Source organism: Porites lutea, chromosome 4, assembly GCF_958299795.1.
Source record: "Porites lutea chromosome 4, jaPorLute2.1, whole genome shotgun sequence".
NCBI classification, from domain to species: Eukaryota; Metazoa; Cnidaria; class Anthozoa; order Scleractinia; family Poritidae; genus Porites; species Porites lutea.
Genome location: NC_133204.1, coordinates 43,940,192 through 43,958,514, shown reverse-complemented (window position 1 = coordinate 43,958,514; position 18,323 = coordinate 43,940,192). Strand labels below are relative to the sequence as shown.

Sequence of the window (18,323 nt, the reverse complement as noted above, 5' to 3'; positions counted from 1 at the left end):
ACAATATATGTCCCCATACATGAAGTACCTACCTTTAAAACATGCGCTACCGCTGACCGCTCGCAAAACTGTGTTCAGCCACTTTAATGTAATGTTCCAAGGAAAATAAAATTTGGTAAAACTTAGGCGCAGTCGACTTGAAAGTACCCAAATATACAGCCTTTTATTAAGTTGTTCACTACAGATTGGAGCTGCTACAATTTTTCTTGACAGGAAGACCTGTTTGCATCGTTTTCAAGGATTCGGAAATGCATGACAGTCAATAAAGAAAGGCGTCTTACTGTTGAGTTAGAGTCCTCGTTCTTTTTGGAGTTCATGTCAGTGATGTGCAATAAAAATATTAGAAGAAGAGGCACGAGCGCCTTAAAAATACCCCAATGTACCTATATCAAGAAAAACCTTTCTTTAACTTGCAGATTTGGTGACGACAACGTGAACGTCAAAAAAGCCATAGGCTTAAGCATCGGTTAACCGGCAACAAAAACGTGCAACTTGTTTTGCAACACTGCTTCAAAACTAGTTGATCAGCGGTGTTTCGCGTTTTACCAATCACGTTCAAACCTTTTGAAAACCTGACTTGTTGCAAGACGGGTTTGATGGGTTGTTAAAAGCGCAACATCGCTGTTCATTTTAATGTCTTGCAAAACAAGTCGCATGTTTTTTGTTGCCTGTTTTTCCGTAACTTTAGATCAGCATAACAACAACTTTAATTTGCACGTGCATCATGCTTTTTTGTACATTTATTCGTGTCGCTGCACGATAACGACGTAAAATTGCCTAATTTTAGGGGCTCTTTACATGGAGGAAGGAAGATCCTAGAAGGCGGATCGACTTTACGTTGGGTTTACAAGCAGAAATTTTGGTCCGTGTGGTACCCAAATGTAGAATGTTTGAGAAGGAATTAAAAATGGCGGGCGACAAAAACAAACATACGATTTGGGCCCTTCTGCTCTCTTTACTGGCGTTAACAACTTCCTTTCAGCAGAATTATCACAACAATCAGCTCGTGGTAACGCCAAACGAAATGGTCGGCCTTTATTGCCGTGATCCACTGAACGACCCGCCGCTATTTTTGTGTGGTTTGTCCCTAGTCTACTAGGATCTTCCTAGCGAAGGCAGTTTACATAGTGCTAGGATATTCCTAGTTCTAGTATCTTCCTACCTGTCAGCTAGGAAGATCCCAGCTCTAGGAACAAGTACAACCCTTGGCATGTAAACCGAATGTAGAAAACATATGGCGTTAGGATGATCCGCCTTCTAAGATCTTCCTGGTCCTAGGATCTTCCTCCCTTTATGTAAACAGCCCCTTAATCCTAATTTTCACGTTTCATCGGCAACGACGATGAATTGACCACTACAGAAAATACCATAACGTACCATCATGCTCTTTGTTTGTCATCCCAACATTCTGAATAAGCATTGTTATCAGCTTCCGTTTGGGGCCATTTTAAATCCCAAGAGAAACTGTAGACAATTCTTATGCAAAATTTTGGGGTGACAAACTAAGAGCATTATGGTGTGTTATGGTATTTTCTGCAGTGGTCAATTTCTCTTTCTCTTTTCAAACTTTTTTTCTTAACAATTCAACCCCAGGAGAGTTCACATGTATCATAGAAAGTGTGCAAGTTAATTTGGACAATCGCGCAGAAGTTTCGAAGAACGCGAAGTCACTTTAATTTTTGAGCGACGTTTTCTCCGCTAGTGCCGTGTCGTGGTGGCTCCCTAGCATTGTCCATAAGTCTACTTTTATCTAATATGGGCTGCGAGTTCGCCTTGAGAGCGTCCAGTGGATAGTGCGCTGGACCTTGGATCGGAGAGGTCCGGGTTCGGATAGCCTACGCCACAGACGGAACTCAACTTCTGGAGTGTAGCCATTGGTATAGAATCTGATAGGAATCTGAAAACAATAGCTGCACTAGTACTTGCGTTGTAAATTACACTTGTAAGAGTTTTGTTAAATTGATCCCTGGTGTAGATTACTTCTGCAACGCAGGTTATGTGTTGAGTTTATGAGTTTATTAAAAGTAAAGACGTTTTTTAAACGGCGGACGCACGTCAACCAAAAGTGAGGCCTTTTTCTTTTTAAAATATGCCTTGACGTAGCCAAATTTGTATTGCCAAGTATGTTTACTCTTATGAGAGGATTTGCTAAAACATCTGAGCAAACTTACTCCCCAGAATGCAAAAAGCTCGACGATTCCATTTGACGTGCGCCGCTTATATAAAAACGTCTTTGCTTAAGCTGCCTATGTACATTCAAGATAGAATTTTCAGTAGTGGGTTTTCCAGTACTACTGAGTGATGATGACAAAACTACTAGTCAACAAAACAAATTGGACTGGGGCTCGTTCCTCGAAACGCCGGAAACTTTTCGAACCCGAAGGCAAACTTTAAAATCCAAACCCATTGAATATGGGTTTGGATTTTAAGATTTGCACAGTTCCTAGCACACAAATAAGTCATTTTTGTTTAGTTAACTATTAGTTTCGTTGTATTATTTTGAAAATAATTGAAACTTTGATCTTGAATGCAAACACAACAAATACGAAACATCTTTCCGGGCACGAAAAGTTACCAGGACTTTCGAGAAAGTGGCTCCAGGTTTGCTAGCTAGGACCCGCAGTTTTAGTCTGAAAATTTTGATTGGTATATTTGATTTGGGACCCGAAAACAACCTCGTCTCCGGGATTTTCTAAGAGGGACGCCCTGGGGACGATTTTGACCCAAAAAGTCACAGGGACTTTCGAGAAACAGGCTGCGATCGCAGTCTTTGTGTTGTGTTCTGGGGCAAGATACTTTAAATTACTATACCTTGACATTGCCTCACTGGTGCATAGTTGGTACCAGCGAATTTTGATGTTTGGGATAACCCTGCGGTAGAAAAGCATCCCGAACCGATACCACCCAGACAAAATATGACACAAGTTCTGAAATCAGCCAATCGCAAGTCGACTGAACTAAACAATGAAATAGCGCAATTCCGAAATATTAAGATTCTAACATAACTCCGATGCCTTAGGGTCAAAATGGCAAATTTTTCACGACTCCATTGTCTCGCAATTCCCAGAAGAGACATGAGCACAAAGAAAACCAAACCAAATGTAGAAAGATGACCGGAAGACCTAAGAGTCATGTTAGAATTTTAATATATCGAACGTGGGGTATTTTGTATTCAGAGCCTCGGTTCGCGTAGTCGCACTGTAAGTGCTTTTTTTACTCCCTGAACTCATTTTAGCAAATTGGATGAGAAACATCACGCCAAAATTGAAGTTATAGTTAAGCACAAATGCCACCTTCTCGTTCCCTTTAATTTAGTGCCCAGTTTTTTGAAGGCCGATTCGGCGCTAACCAGGGCTTAAAGTTTACATGTAATCTGGGTTTCTTTTTCTTCTGTTCAAAAACATTTTCTCTCATAGTTTTCTCAATTCTGCATAGAGCATGAATAATTAAATTGTAGACCGAAAGAATTGAACTGAATTTGTTTTTTAATTTTTCATATCTGAATTTAAATTTCGGACTAATCCTGGACTGTTATCTTAACCCAGCTTAGTGCACACCCCGGCTCAGGGCAGAAAAAAAAATTTAAATGGAGACAAAAAAATCAGTACAAGAACAAAACCTAGAAACGCTAGGAAAGCGACGATTGTATTCTTTTTTACGAATGCCCTTGCCTAGTCCCTGTACAGAATCTTGCCAGGCCTCGTCGGTCAATGCATTTCGGTGACGTACCCGAGACGAAACTCGCTTGGACCACGTGACCCGAAAGTCATCGGCCGCGCGCAATAATGAGGCTAGGGACTAGCAAGGCATACCTTACTTGTCTTACTTGATTAACTGATTAAAATTGGTAGATACAAGAAGGAGAAGAAACTCAAACACAATTACTTGAATGCGTTTGCACAGTTTATTACATCAAATGTAAGTATACAAAATCATATTATAAACTGCGACGAAAGTTTAAAAAGAAGCCTAGAGGACTGTATTATAAATCAAGAACTACGAAATTGCTAATTAATGCTAAATTATTATTCATTCAAAATATTTCCCCGATTCTGATTGGCTAAAAGCACACGTTTAATTCACCATAACCAGTTACTGATGACCAAATTTGGAAATTTGTCTTTAACGAGGAAATGACGTCAAAAATGCAGCGTTTTCGCAGGTTAATTAAAAGGCACCGTTAACCGAGAAGACCTGGGGACGAGGTTGAGTTGTTTTGGAAATGGCGGACATTTCACTCGTTTTAATAGTAAGAACTAGGCGAAAAAATAGCTAAAAACATGGCAAGAACAGCAAGAAGACAACTCGAAGGGCGACATCTGCTATTTGGAGAATATTTGCGGAGCTGGATTAACCTAAACGTACACTATCGAAGATGAACTGAACATCGATGGATCGATGGAGTTAAGCATGTTTTAGCTATGTTTTTAAACTAGGAATTATTTTGAATGAATAATAAAACAGTTATTGAATTCGGCTTTCGTATCATATGAAGAATTATGGAGATCGAGGAGGGTGTTATCCGCCTCGGCCTACGGCCTCGACGGATAACACCCTCCTCGATCTCCATAATTCTTCATAAGATACTCAGCCTCATTCATTAACTGTTAATTAATGTTAAAAATGTGGAAAATAGTTAACAACTAAATGTACAAGGTTAATACTTGGGGCCAAATTCGAAGGAATAACGTTTGACTAAGTTCAAATAGCGGCAACTAGAAGGAAATTTAAGAATTGCCTTTTATCGTTCTCTAATCTCAACAAAACCCGTTCGAAAGCCAAGTATGTGTTAGAGCACTGATTGCTTTGAACACTTTTCTCTGAAATCGTCGAGTTGTCTTGAGCTTGTGAAAACGTTTTCAGTCAACGAAAAAATTACAAACCTCCGTGCTCAGTGTTTTATGTTAATGTGCCTATTTATATTTTAAGTTATGTTGATACAAATGCAAATCAAAACAACACACTGAAGATTTAAAAGATCTGTTTTAACCCGCCATTGCGAACACCAGCGTTGCCCCTCTGTACTAAAACGCGCCCTAGTACCAAATAGCAATTTCAGGACTAGCTCCTAAGTTCAACTTGTGGATTTATATCAACCCATAAAGCGCCCGAATTCAGGTGTATTGTACAAAATCAGTTTAGATAGACCCCAAATAGGTACCGTATTTAATGCAGGGGACCAAATTGGGGGGCAGGGGGCTGGTAAAAACAAATCTTTTAAATTTAAAACGTAGATGTAGTAACATTGGCTGCAAACATCTCCGCAAAAAATGACCTAACACGGCAAAGAGATTAAATTGATTTAGTGCATTGTACATGTGGCCACATTGGCAAACGTACGTGTTTTTGTAATTTTTTAAATCGATAAATGGACAAACAAACAAACAAACAAACAAGAAAAGAAAATAAAACTAGGGTTTTTGAATACTAGAGACGAATTACTATGATTTTGCTGAGATCACGAAACTACTACAAAATAAACTACAAAGAATTTGCAATAATAAAGTATATGTAACAAGAACAAACACGATGTTTTAGGATGAACAAATACGACTTGGTGGAATTGTGGGTTCAGATACCGTAGAAAAAGCCATTTACCTTGCTGTGTCTACCTAACCCAATGTTCAGTCTCTCACAGAGACAGCCAACATGCGACAACGGCCGCAAGCATAGCCACGAACATGGCACGAGACTTCACCACATCTACTGCGGCTTTGGTGGTCGTAGTTGCCTCGGTTGTCGACGGGGTTGTTGTGGGTGGTGAAGTAGTTGTGGGCATCATCACCATTCCCTTGAGAAGATTGACTTTGTTTGGCATTATTCCCTGGGCATTGTGTACTGAAAATTCTGTTGACGAATTGACATCAGCCATGCTCATGGACCACACAACCCAAACATAAGTATCAGCCTACAAGAAAAAAAAAGGTCAATAAAACGAGTGTAAAGTATTAATGAGTCAAATGAGTCAGTGAGTCATGAGTCATGAGTCAATGAGTCAATGAGTCAGATCTGAAAAATAAAAGTTTCGGTAGAAACAATAAAATTAAGCATTACTTATTTTGTCTACTTCGTTCATTGCTGCCTGTACAAGGCTTATTTCTGACATGAAATCTCGACCTCGACCTCGACCTGGGCTGTTTCTTAGCAGTTCCCAGGCCCTGCCGCATAGACCTATTATGGAATTTCTTTGCGCTCAAGGATTCAAATCTGGGAACAGTCGTTCTTTGATATTAGGTGTGTTGATGTTTGGGCCCGGTTTAAGGAAGAAAACCGGTCATGAGTGCGAAGGAGTTCCACTTTTATATCTAGTTCCACTTTTATATCATATTTCCACTTTTATATCATAGTTCCAGTTTTATATCTGTATCGGTATGTTACTCATTAGCTTGTCATGCTGGTGTAAAGGTAAGTATTCTGGGAAGTATTCATTAGGTTTTAGCGAGGAATCGTATCAAGGGGAATACCATTTTCTTTCACGCTGTGGATCGCTGTCGATCATGAACAAGACGATCCGGGACACTAAGCGTCCGGTCCAACAATCAATAGCAGAGTTGTTTTCAGTTGATAACTTCCCAATGTAGTTCACCACTTTCTCCAATCAGTTTTACTTGCTTCAAAAGGTGAATGATGCTACGAGGCGAACAAACTGAATTGTAATTTGCCCGAGGAGGGGTATGAAACAGATAGTCGAACAGTTGTACACAGTCAGTAGTGTTTATATTAGAAACATACAGTGTACGAATAATGATTGTTGAGGTATTACTGTATATCCATTGTAATTTTAAATAGCTTTCAAGGCTCGTTGATTGATTAAAATCTTTGGGCATTCATTGTTTGCATTATGTTTGTGTTTATTTTCTTATTTACAGTAGCTCGCCTGTTTAAAACTAATATGAACAACCTTGGGGCAGCACCTGGGATACTGCAAACAAACAGCCTAGGTTGAGATTTCATGTCAGAAATAGGCCTTGCATGTGCATGCAGCAATGAAGCAAGTAGACAAATTAAGTAAAAGCAGATTAATTTCATTGTTCCACCGAAACTTTTATTTTTTCAGATCTGACTCATTGACTCATTGACTCATGACTCATGACTCATTGACTCATTTGACTCATAAAACAGCCGTTTTCCAATAAAACAATGGTAATATAAGATGAACATGGTTCAATTTTTTCCCCAACAGAAAGCGCTCATCGTGCCGAGCGGTCAGAGGGCTGGACTGTTGTAATTCAGAGGCCCCGAGTTCAAGTCCTGCCCTGACCTCTACCTGGATTTGTTCTCGATAGTCCCAAGTTCAAATCTTCGGCCACGCTTGTTAAATAGTTCTAACAGTTGGGATTTTTAACCATTTTACGTTCCATTAATTATTTGTTTCATTACCCCTAAAAAGCCCCTCAGGTGAGATGTTTATGTAACGTTCAAATTTTAGCTTCGTTTTCAGGGGGAGTCATTCTCCAATTCCAAGTCCTCTATTTTCTAGTTATTTCTGGTAAAGTACTGAGATTTCTATTGACTCAGGGTTCTATAGCAATACTTGTATCACACGAGAGTCGAAATGGTCTTTCCATATTTTTTTTGGTTCGGTTTTTTTTGTTAAAGTGAGTTAGCACAGTACAGCAAAACCGCGTTTTAGGCCAGCAGCTCTCAAAGCGTGTAATTATATTGTTTCGGTTTTAGTGTTGAACCGCGAACGGAAAAGCTGCACTAGTACTTAGAATCTATAACGGATCAGATCAGACGAAAATACTATACCTAATGTTAGCGTCTCAAATTTTTAAGGGTAATGATTTCCACAGCGATAGAATACATGCTGTAAAGCCTGCTCTGAAAACAATTCATTGGTACTTTTACCAATCCAGTAAAAGCTAGACGAACATGAAAACCTCGGAGCTTTACAGAAATATTTTTCTAGTCAATCTATTTTATTCAAATGGAAAATATTGTAACTTAATTGAAAACAAAGTTGCTAAACAGGCCATTTTACAGGTGTGTGCTCGGTACTTTGGCCTTTGAATAGAAGCGAGGCTGGAGATGATCTTGTATTACAAACCTTCGTGGTTTTTCTTGGCAAATCATGTAGTTCTCAATCTAACAAGCCCGTGAAGATATTCTGATCATTGTAACGAAGCAAAATCCTCTATAGCCTAGCTTCTATTCAAAGGCCAGGTCACTGCATGTGCACACGGCTGTAAAATGGCTTATTGTTTTTAACTTTTCCCCCAGCTACACTAGCAGATCGTAAAGTTCTCCTTTTAGAAAATAAGTTCATTTTTCTAACAATAATAAGATAGAAAAAATAAATTCTCTAAAATATACCATTCGACTCCTAGTTAATAGGATCCCCTTGACCGGTCCTCGTTTATTCAAGTTTGTGCTAGCAGTTTCCGTATCTCATTTTGACGCAACCTTTTGACCGCAGAATGGCCTGTAATTTAGTAAGAACCACACACTCCGCTGTATGGCCGGTGCCTTACGCGTGCGCACAGCCACATCACCAACGCAGTAGCAGCCATGGACAGGGGTTTCGTCCAAATTAGGATTCATCAGCATGGCCGCATGTGCCCTGGCTAAAGGAGAATCATATATCCCGTCTTTTATTGCCGAGGCGAGTGCAAAAGTCGAGTCAAAATGAAGCCTCTGTTTAGAAGATTACAAACTTACCGCCAACTGAACATCTTTGTTGGTGTCTCCGGTCATCGCATCCCTCGCAAATTGTACACTGGTAAATCCATTAGCTTCACTTGCCCCAATTAGCATAAGATTTTGTTGGTCATCTTTTGGTGGTCGTCCTTTGCTACTGCTCCAATAATCCTGTCAGTTAAACAAAACAAATGGTTACGTACTTCCACACGACAGGCCATTGCCTTTACCGTTTTATAGTAAACATTGTTATGAGGCCCATTTATATCCTCCTCAATCCTTTTTCACTCCACTGATAACCGATCCGAATGAAACGCCAGGTAGTGAGTTCACTGAAATGCAGTCGTACATCAAATCCAGCTCTCCAGGGGGTTGTAGCTTTTGCGGTCAACGTTAATAATAACGAATTTTTTTTCGTTCCGTGAAAAACAGGAATCATACGAACTAAGAAACCAGTTGAAAATGCTTTTTTTAAAGTCAATTCTCCGAAGATTGAATAACACATTTAAGGTAACTGGATTTCACACAAATGTCTTAATGTCTTTTAGCAGCGAGACAAAACACGATTGATTCTTGACAAGGGAACTTGACACCTTTAACAAAATAAATTGTTGTAGAGTATGTATTAACGTCAACTATCAGCACAGCTAACAGTTAAATTTTTCAACTCGACACCTAACGACTAAAACTTTTAGCCGTGAATATGGTCGTATTAGTACCCTTGCCAAAAGCCGAGTTTCTATGCGAGAGGATCAAGCGAACTTTTTAGGAGTTTACGAGGGACTTTTTTGAAAGTCTATCGTATTGGTTGTCTAATTGGTTTTTTTTTGGTGATAGAAAGCACGGCTTTTCTAATATAAAAAATGTATATTCTGAATGAAACTAACACCATCTGACTTACATAAAGATATTCTGTCATGTTGTCGAAGACTCCTCCTAAAGCGATATCGTAATCCACCATGCCTGTACCATTCGCAGTTGTGGTGAATCCCACTGCACACCAGCCGGTGGTTTGACAAGTCGAGTTGACGACCAGTTTGGTGCCGTTATACATCCAAGACATCATAAACTTGCCATTAGCGGAACTTAGGCTCATGCCTTTATAAAGGGACAAGAATAAAAAAAATAGAACAGATTATCGCGAAAATGGTAGAATTGCACATAATTTTAACTTATGCGACGACAAATTGAGTAGTTATAAAGTTGAGATACCTCTAGCTTAAATTGTGTTAGTTCTAAGCGTTCGATAGGGGAGTGCGTCGCGAAATGAGGAGGAGCGAAGCGCAAAAAAAGGAAGAGAGAGCTGGGGAGAGAGAGCCGGCAGTGTGAGGGTAACAAAAACCTATTATCCCTGTGACCAGGTATTCTGCAGGATCCCATAATTCTTTTTACCATATCTCTTTGTCAGTACGCGTGCTGCGATTCAGTTCTTATTGGTCAATCTTTCAGAAGTAGAATTATACTTGCCGGTAAATTTGAAAGTTTTCTATCCCACGGGTACGATTAATCTCAGAAATATAATAAGTGTCTTCATAACCTCGTTTTCCCATTCTGTACTCTAACTGTAAGATACGGATCCTCGTTTTTGGTCCGTAACTTACGGTACGGACCGTGAGAACAAAGTTAGAAATAGGTATGACAAAAGAATACAAATCAAGTTGTAAAATGTCACAATCAGCTTACAAGAAAGCCGTACTCCTTGTTAGTTTGTGACCTGACAATTAATGTCGTAATCCAGATTTTTCAATGGTTTCTGTCCAATAATCAATGATCTTATCCAATAATCAATTATCTTATTCGTCTAAATGTGGTAAGCTGTTGCAAATTCTGAAAACTAAATTTATTGGCTGGCCTAAGCCAATCAGAAAAGAGCAATACTTTGAATAGCCTGCCGAGCAAGCTCTCCTTTGAGAATCGTGAGAGGCTAAGGTCGCACGTGCGGTGAGCGAAGCGAGGGGCGAGGGCCTGAGAAGGATTTTGTTTTCCGGGCGTGCGACTTGACTCTCGTGATTTCTAAATTGAGAGCTTTCTGATAGGGTAGTCTATATTTAGAATGAATAATTTACCATTTCTTTTTTACCTAGTGGCTTTACAGCAAGGGCTTTAGCTATCAGGTTGTACTTCATTTGTGTTCTACCCCTTACGGAGTGTTGAGGGCTTAAGCTTCCTGTTGCAGAAGTCCCATCTGAAGCGGCCATAGCCCAGATTATAAAGACTTCAGTATCAAACTGCAAATCAAAAAGCAGGAGAAAATAGGAATTTAGGGATCCGTGCAGCAGCCATGATCACGAAGGAGGCGTTAACAGCACTTGAAAACATAGTTAGTGTAGACACAGTACACAGACACAGTTTTTGTGTGCATGCTGAATGTTACCAGCAGCAATCGAAGGTTTAGGACTCTGATATTCCTTGCCAGTGAGAAGTATTACACTTGTCTCAGGTGGAACACTTCTCCTCTTTCCTCAACGTTCGCAAAAAACTGATAAGCCCATATTTTACCAGAAGTTAAACCACAGCCGGGTTTCGCCTTATGGTCAAAGTGTATACGTATTTTAATTTACCGTTTTTGAAAGTCTTTTTCAAACTGAGAACTCATAAAATAATATGTAACGATGTTTGTGTAGGTTAGTCCAATTTCCTCTATATCATTTCTTTAAAACTCATGAAATGAGATGTTCATGGACAACTTCAATAATCAGTTCATGTTGTCCTTCAGCAGCATAATTAAAAATATACAAAACTGTTCTAGTGAGGCCTTAAACTGCTGTTTAAAAAGTAAAAAGTTAGAAATAGGTATGACAAAAGAATACAAATCAAGTTGTAAAATGTCTCTGGAGTCTCGGAACTTCAGCGCTCTTGAGCATTCAACCAAACAAAAAAACTGCTCACTGAACTGCCTGAATTTCTATGTTTTCCTTACCCCGAACTGCACATCATTACTATCATCTCCTGTCATCGCATATCTTTCAAATGCTACGCTGGTATATTCACCGGATTGAGTTGCTCCAGTCCGCATTAGGTTTTGATTGGCATCTCTAGGGGGTGAACCTAAGCCAGTACTCCAGTAATCCTGTCGGTTAAAAATACGGTTAAAATACGTATTTCTGTAACAGGCAGATCTTCTTCTAATCATTCTGTTTCAACTCCCGGCGATCGCTAAAATATCATAGACCTAAACTAGGATTATCTGAGGCCGGGAGTTTAAAGAAGCTTATTGAACGGTAGATACTATTTCAGTTGATAAGTTGTCCAAATTTATTTGACCAGAGAACATTTTAAAACGCATTCTATTTACTCCCCCTTTAAATTCTTTTTTAGCGAGTTTGAATTTGAGTTTTGCTAAAATTGAAAGTCAGACTGGATTTTTTATTCACAAATTCAGTGTGTATAAAAGCCGTAGAATGTTAGGTTACCGTTTACCAGTTTAAACATTACAACGCGTCAGTTTATTAGTCACTGTCTAGTTATCTAGGGGTATCTTAAGTATCGACTAGTAACCTGGGATCAGGCATGATTATGACTGGAAGAGAGAGAGCTCGAGGAAATACTGTAAAGTATAAGACGCAATTAAAAGACATCATAAATAACTTCAGCCAACCAGAAGATTTACTGTATCGTGAGACCAACGAGTTAGAGTTCCACAGATTAGATTTTCCCCTTTTGAGTTGGACTTTTTGTATGTGATCTGTCAAATGTATCATGCCCTTCTTCCATCGAGAGAGACATGCGTGAGAACTTATAGGGCGGAGGCCGCAAGGAGCGACCGAGGGCCATATCTACCATATCTACTATATACAGTGGTGGCGTTTGGGCACAACAACCAATACGGCTATAGCTATGTCCACAAGAATCCAGACAGCATTTTTTAAAATCCGAATTCGTGTGGTCGGAGCCTTAAACTACTCTGGAGAGCGGTGTGAAAAGAATGCGGTTTCGGTGACCGGATTCACTGCATAGTTTCGTGTGAGCGGTAGGCCGATTCGTATTAAAAAGTATGCGCTTTAAAAAATATCCGGATTCGTGTGGACGTAGCCCATGTGAGAACCATAGGGTGGAATCCCGATTTTTCGAACCACCTGAAGAAAAGGAAATTGGTTCGAATTATTCCGAGGTTTCAAAAACAACAGTGTTAGACTGGTGTAGGGACTGTAGTGGCGGTTTGGATCGAATCGAATTATTAAGAATTTCGAAAAACCGAAGGTTCGAGAAGTCGGGATTCTACTCGTATTTATCCGTTTACGAACTCAGCATCTACTCTGGAATTACGAGTCTCTCCTTCAGCGACATCGTCTTACACAAATACATCCTTTAAGTATAACTCATATGTTTGTATGCGTTTTCAAACATGAATTGACTCATTTGGGATATCCTTAAAATTTCTGGAACTAAGGCCTGTTGCAAACGGCGTGCTACTGCCGTGCCGAACTCAGCCGCTACGTCCACACGAATCCGGATATTTTGAAACCGCATATTTTTTTTACAGGAATCGACCTTCCGTCTACACGAAACCAGTGAATTTGCTCACCGAAACCGCATTCTGTGGGCACGGCTTCAATTGATCGACTTTTTGCACGGCAGTAACACGACGTTTGAAACCAAGTCGTGCCACTGCCGTGTATAGCACGGCAAGCTTTGCCGAGCTACACCGCAGTATAGAGCGATTTTCGTATGACCTTGAAAAATGGTTTCGGTAAGTTTTCGTTATTTGTTTTATCAGCCAATGGATGAAAAGATCAAAACATGGACGCTTCGTTTTCCCGGCAAAGAAAACCCTAATATGGAGAAGGTATTGTTCGATTGGCCATTAATGTATCGTGTTGTAATATGACATCAAAGCGAAGTACCGACTGATTTCTAGAAAGTTCTAGGGCATGAAGTTTTTTCACCCGAGCGTTCGCTTAACCTACCAAAAGCCACGCGCGTTTGTATCAAATCACTCTATTTGCGTTCGTTTGTTGTTTCTGTTTTGTTAGCGCGTTTTCATTTCAAGGTCATACGAAAATCGCTCTGTTAGCACGACTTTGTTTCAAACGTCGAGCTGTTGCCGTGCCGAACTCAATTCATAAATTATAAAGAAATACATTGGCAGGAACACATTTTAAGAGTTTTGTTTTCCGCAACAGCTATTTTATTTGACTGAGTTAAATTCAACGTCTGAAACCAAGTCGTGCTACAGACTTGCTGAAGTCGAGCCAGCTTAGAACGTCAGTGGCACGACGTTTGAAACAAGTCTAAGAGATGACGCAGCATAGTATACCAATGAATAATTTGCGAAAATAATGCAGCATTAACTGCGCTCTGGGGTCTATTATGGTCGATTGAACTCATTGTGTTTGAGCGTGGCATGAAAACAAATTTTCAGTTAGTAAAAATCTTAACGAGGAAGACCTGTGGAGTAAATTTACTTGCCGGTTCTTTCATTTTGTTGTTGGTTATACTGAGTAGGACAGTGGAACAGTTATAACCATCTGCTGATCTGAGGAAATGCAAATTGCTTCGAATTATCGGGACGTTTAAAGGATCGGGGGTAACATGTCTTTCAGTGTTTTACTGGTAAAAAGGAAGTTAGGTTTGGATGAAATTATCAGGAATTTCGAAAAACCGTGGTTTCGAGAAATTGGGATTCCACTTTATTAGCAACGAGAATCCGTCTTCATGTTGCGTGAGTATTCCCAAATTGTTTTCGATCTGCTGTTACGTGAGCAATATAAAAAACAATAACTTAAAGTGCGTCAAACAAACGAACTTAATACATATTTCCAAAGTTGTGCTCTGAACATAAATAAAGGGGCTATGGTTTTTTTACCATGTTTCTAGGTGCCAAAAAATTTGCAGCGGTTTTTGAAATCATTGCAGTTGCAACCAAATTATTGTTTGACAGCTTTTTCAAACTCTAACATTTAAAATTTTCTGCAAAACACTTTTAAGTTTTAAAAGTATTTTTATATACAAAATAATTTACTCTGGATTTAAATTGTTTAGAAAAAGACTAAAAAGGACCACCCGCCGATTCTTACGAGGGAAACAATATCAAACTAAAACCAGGTGAAAATGAAACTTTGGTCAGACATGTCACATGCCAAGTGAAGCATAAAGGAAACTACACGAAATCTTGTTACAAATACACCATGAGGCGAGAAAAACTGTTTTGAGTAAAACAAAGAATTAATTCATCCCTATAACAACCTTTTTCCTCACTACTTGTATCTGAGACCTCGTAAGGAAGTTCGCGCCCACTGTTTATGCGCATCCTGACTGAACATGCGCGTCTTTCATATGCCGCAATGCCACATCACGCTCTTTCGAGCGCTCGCGTCCAAAGGTCGAAACTTATGCAAGAGTTCAAGCAATTGTAGAGTTCGGAAGACGTCGAATTCGTTAAGTTTGCTTTCAGCGTGCTCTCTTAAGACGAGTTGTGATCCCCTTTTTTTACCGGGTACTTCCTTTTCTGATTCTCCCATGTAAACAGAAAGAAAAACGCGACAAAATTATTTTTATACAATTCGTGTAAGGCCTAAGTATGGTTAGGATACCTTCTGTACGGCTAAATCGATGTTACTTTAAAAAAGAAGTCAGCAGGAACAATGTTGACAAAAGGGCCTGGGTGTGTTAAGTTATATTAGTACATCCACCATATCTCCTGGGCTTTTGTGGTCTTCTTTTCGCTTAATTATTGCCGAAAGAAGCACGGTGACGCCCCTCCTTTTTTACGTTGCTGACATCTAACTGAGGCAAAAGTTGAAACTGAAGAACTTAGGCGCGAAAGTCCTTAATGTAATAGATATCGAACGAGGTTATAAACAACATAGGCATAAGCTATTGAGACAAACACAGAAAAGACAGTTCACCGACGTGTTTTCCTCAACTGAAATAAACACTGAAGAGGGAAACCGGTCGTTTCAATAAAGAGTCGTTTCGATACGAACTCAACCGGAGAAATTGCACAAAAATTTTGTTCATTTAAAGTATATTATGCGCGTGAACAACAAAAAAAATCATTTTGAGGGATATTCTTCGTTCTTTAAGCCAAGTACGTGGAACTCTTTCCTCCTCGACCGAATACACTTGTATCACACACCATGTTCAAAGTCAAATTTATGCTTTGCTCTACGGAATTGTTCTACTGATACTCAGCAGATTCAAATTCAAACCACTCTTGAGTCGTAAAAGGATGACATAAAATCTTGGCGATTTTGGCAAATTAAAATCCGCGCTCTGTTAAGCCGCCCTTAATTGAGACAGGATGACATGTAGTTTTCGCGATTTCCCGGAAATTTTTTACAACTAAATATATATATTTTCGCAAGTTGTATCGTTGTTTTTCTGAGTGTAAAAATTGTTGCTGTTATTCAAGAACCCTTCTGTACGTATAATGCGAAAGGAATGCGTCTATTCATCCAGGCAGCTTTCGTGGAGCAATCGGGTACAAAAGATAAGTTTTTGCGACAGTCACGTTTTCAGTGCTTCGCTACGGAAAAATACAGAAAAGATATACTGACAAACTTACTGCAAGATAAGGCCCGTTGTCGCCGACTCCGCCGGCAGCGATATCGTAGTTCACCATACCAGCTCCGTCAGCAGTTTCTGAAAAACCAACTGCACACCAGCCTGTTACTTTGCAAGTGATGTTGAACATCAGCTTGTTGCCATCATATGTCCAATGCATCATGAAGTTGCCATCAGGAGAATTAAACGTAGCGTAATTCATTGCGAGAACTACATGGAGAGAACCAAGAAACAAGGTAAGCACCAAAAATGCATAGCTCTTGGGGAACGCCATCGAAACAACCCTCGCTCCGGATGAATCTCCCTGAACGTATAAGTGAATCGCGCAATGGTAATAAAGCGAAGACTGACTAAAGCACTTGCTTATATAAGGACCCTCAAAAACTTATTATATGCAAAACGTAAGCTCAAAATGTATTTGCATTATAAAAGGTCATTATCGGAAATGGTAAAATATTGATTATTTTTTGCCTAGTCACGAACTGTTTCATATTTTGTTCAAGTACTTTTCTCTTGCGATTATCATTAAAATATTATGGAAAAAAGCATGGTAGTCGATAGTTTATTGTTATTAAAAGTTAGTCTGTAGCCTCTCCCGCCCTCCCCCCCAAAAAACTCTTGATCGGAGATTAGTCTAGCAGATAAAAACAGCCATAATTCCTATTTACACCATCAAAATATGTAAATCAAACCAGGTTGAATAAAATTGGAAATTAGTGTTAGACAACTAACGGACTGTCTTTAATATTCTCATTTGTCCTTAATTTGTAGTCAGTAAAGATGAACAGTTAGTTAATGAAGAAAAATGTTAAGCCTTGTTCGACTAAACTTTTTTTAAATGCGTAAGGTTTAGGATGTGAATAGTAATAGATAACTTCGTTTTCGTCATTAGCTTCAAATCACTAGGGAATCATAGCAAAAAAAAGTCAGTAGGGACAAAATCCTCACAACTCTTTTTATTTTAGCACAAGAAGTTCAGGCGTCAACAAAATATTAGAAATAAAAACATTGCAGTGCAAGTTCTGACATGTGATTAGAGTTAAGGTCAACTATATATTTGTCTTTTGAATGTAAATGCAGAAATTGTCACGCCTTTGTTTGTCGGTAGCTTTGGTTACGATTGACATGAATGATTGAATTGTTCTTAATAGGAAAAAACCGCAGCTTTTGTAAATGCGCCAGCAATATCGGTGAGGACATTGCGTTTGGCTTAAACGGTATTTTTACGTGAATGATCAGTTTTCGATATTTCGATCTTGCATACACAGGAAACCTTTTCTTTTTTGTATATGAGTGTATGGACTTGATATTCTCTGTATTCTCCAAGCTTACGGCCTCGCACCGAGTATTGTTGACGAACTATTCAAGCAAAAAAGCACCTAGTTATTCACTAAGAAACAGTGATTTTGATATTCCGACGTTTAACACTATCAACTATGGAAAACATTCTCTTAGATATCAAGGACCTCATATATGGTCGAAACTTGATAATAAATTGAAAGGCTCCTCGAATATTGAATCTTTTAAAAAGAACATAAGGAAAAAAGACCTAACGTCACTCTTAAACAATAACAATAGCTGCTGTAACCTTTGCAATTCTTAGAGACTACCTTTTATATACCTATTGTTTTATTGTACAATTTATACATGCTACATATTTTAATTGTATATACATTTATTATTACTATTTCTTATTTGTAAATGATTTTAATTTTTTTCTGTGTGTGTCCCCGGTTAGTTGTGAAAACTTAATACATTGACACATTTATAAAGCTTTTTACTTTATTTACTTTACTGAAGCAATGGGGGAAGAAATCTATTTTGGCACTGCCTTAGGGGAAATGCTAATTCGTTTCAACGATCGATATTGTGAATTTCGGCGATTCTTTAATGTTTCCATGTAGGGTAATTTATCATTGCCGCAGTGTCAGCCCTTAAATAGACAAAGCACCGGTGACAAAAGGACTTAAAAGGGATGGCTGGGACTCTCGTTTCCTCCTTTTGAGCGATGAAACAACCAAAATAAACTTTCGGAGAGTCTAGATGTCAGTGCCCATAACCTTGTCGTTAGACGGAAAAGCAGAAAAGATACACAATGTCTAGTTTTTTTCTAAACGACATTAAAAACTCGGGAAAATTTACGCTCAACCATGACTCTCAAGTCATGCTCAAGTGCT

At 39.0% G+C, this 18,323-nt stretch overlaps 1 protein-coding gene across 1 annotated transcript; it reads right to left on the bottom strand.

The window, feature by feature from the left end:
• Nucleotides 1-4,615: 4,615 nt before the first annotated feature.
• On the bottom strand, nucleotides 4,616-16,496 carry LOC140933727 (uncharacterized). The gene is made up of 6 exons (XM_073383346.1): nucleotides 16,148-16,496; nucleotides 11,561-11,710; nucleotides 10,721-10,868; nucleotides 9,542-9,738; nucleotides 8,662-8,811; nucleotides 4,616-5,908 (listed from the first exon to the last, which is right to left on the bottom strand). The coding sequence occupies exons 1-6, from the start codon at nucleotides 16,418-16,420 to the stop codon at nucleotides 5,633-5,635; spliced, it is 1,194 nt and encodes a 397-aa protein (XP_073239447.1). The 5' UTR covers nucleotides 16,421-16,496; the 3' UTR covers nucleotides 4,616-5,632.
• Between the last annotated feature and the right edge of the window lie 1,827 nt (nucleotides 16,497-18,323).

What these genes read in the sequence shown, in the direction of transcription:
- LOC140933727 (XM_073383346.1), bottom strand. Translation starts at nt 16,420, where the DNA reads ATGGCGTTCCCCAAGAGCTATGCATTTTTGGTGCTTACCTTGTTTCTT. An exon ending in CCTTGCTGTAAAGCCACTAG is followed by an intron (nt 9,739 to 10,720) that starts GTAAAAAAGAAA and finishes CCCTTTATAAAG; the next exon opens with GCATGAGCCTAAGTTCCGCT. An exon ending in ACATGACAGAATATCTTTAT is followed by an intron (nt 8,812 to 9,541) that starts GTAAGTCAGATG and finishes TTTAACTGACAG; the next exon opens with GATTATTGGAGCAGTAGCAA.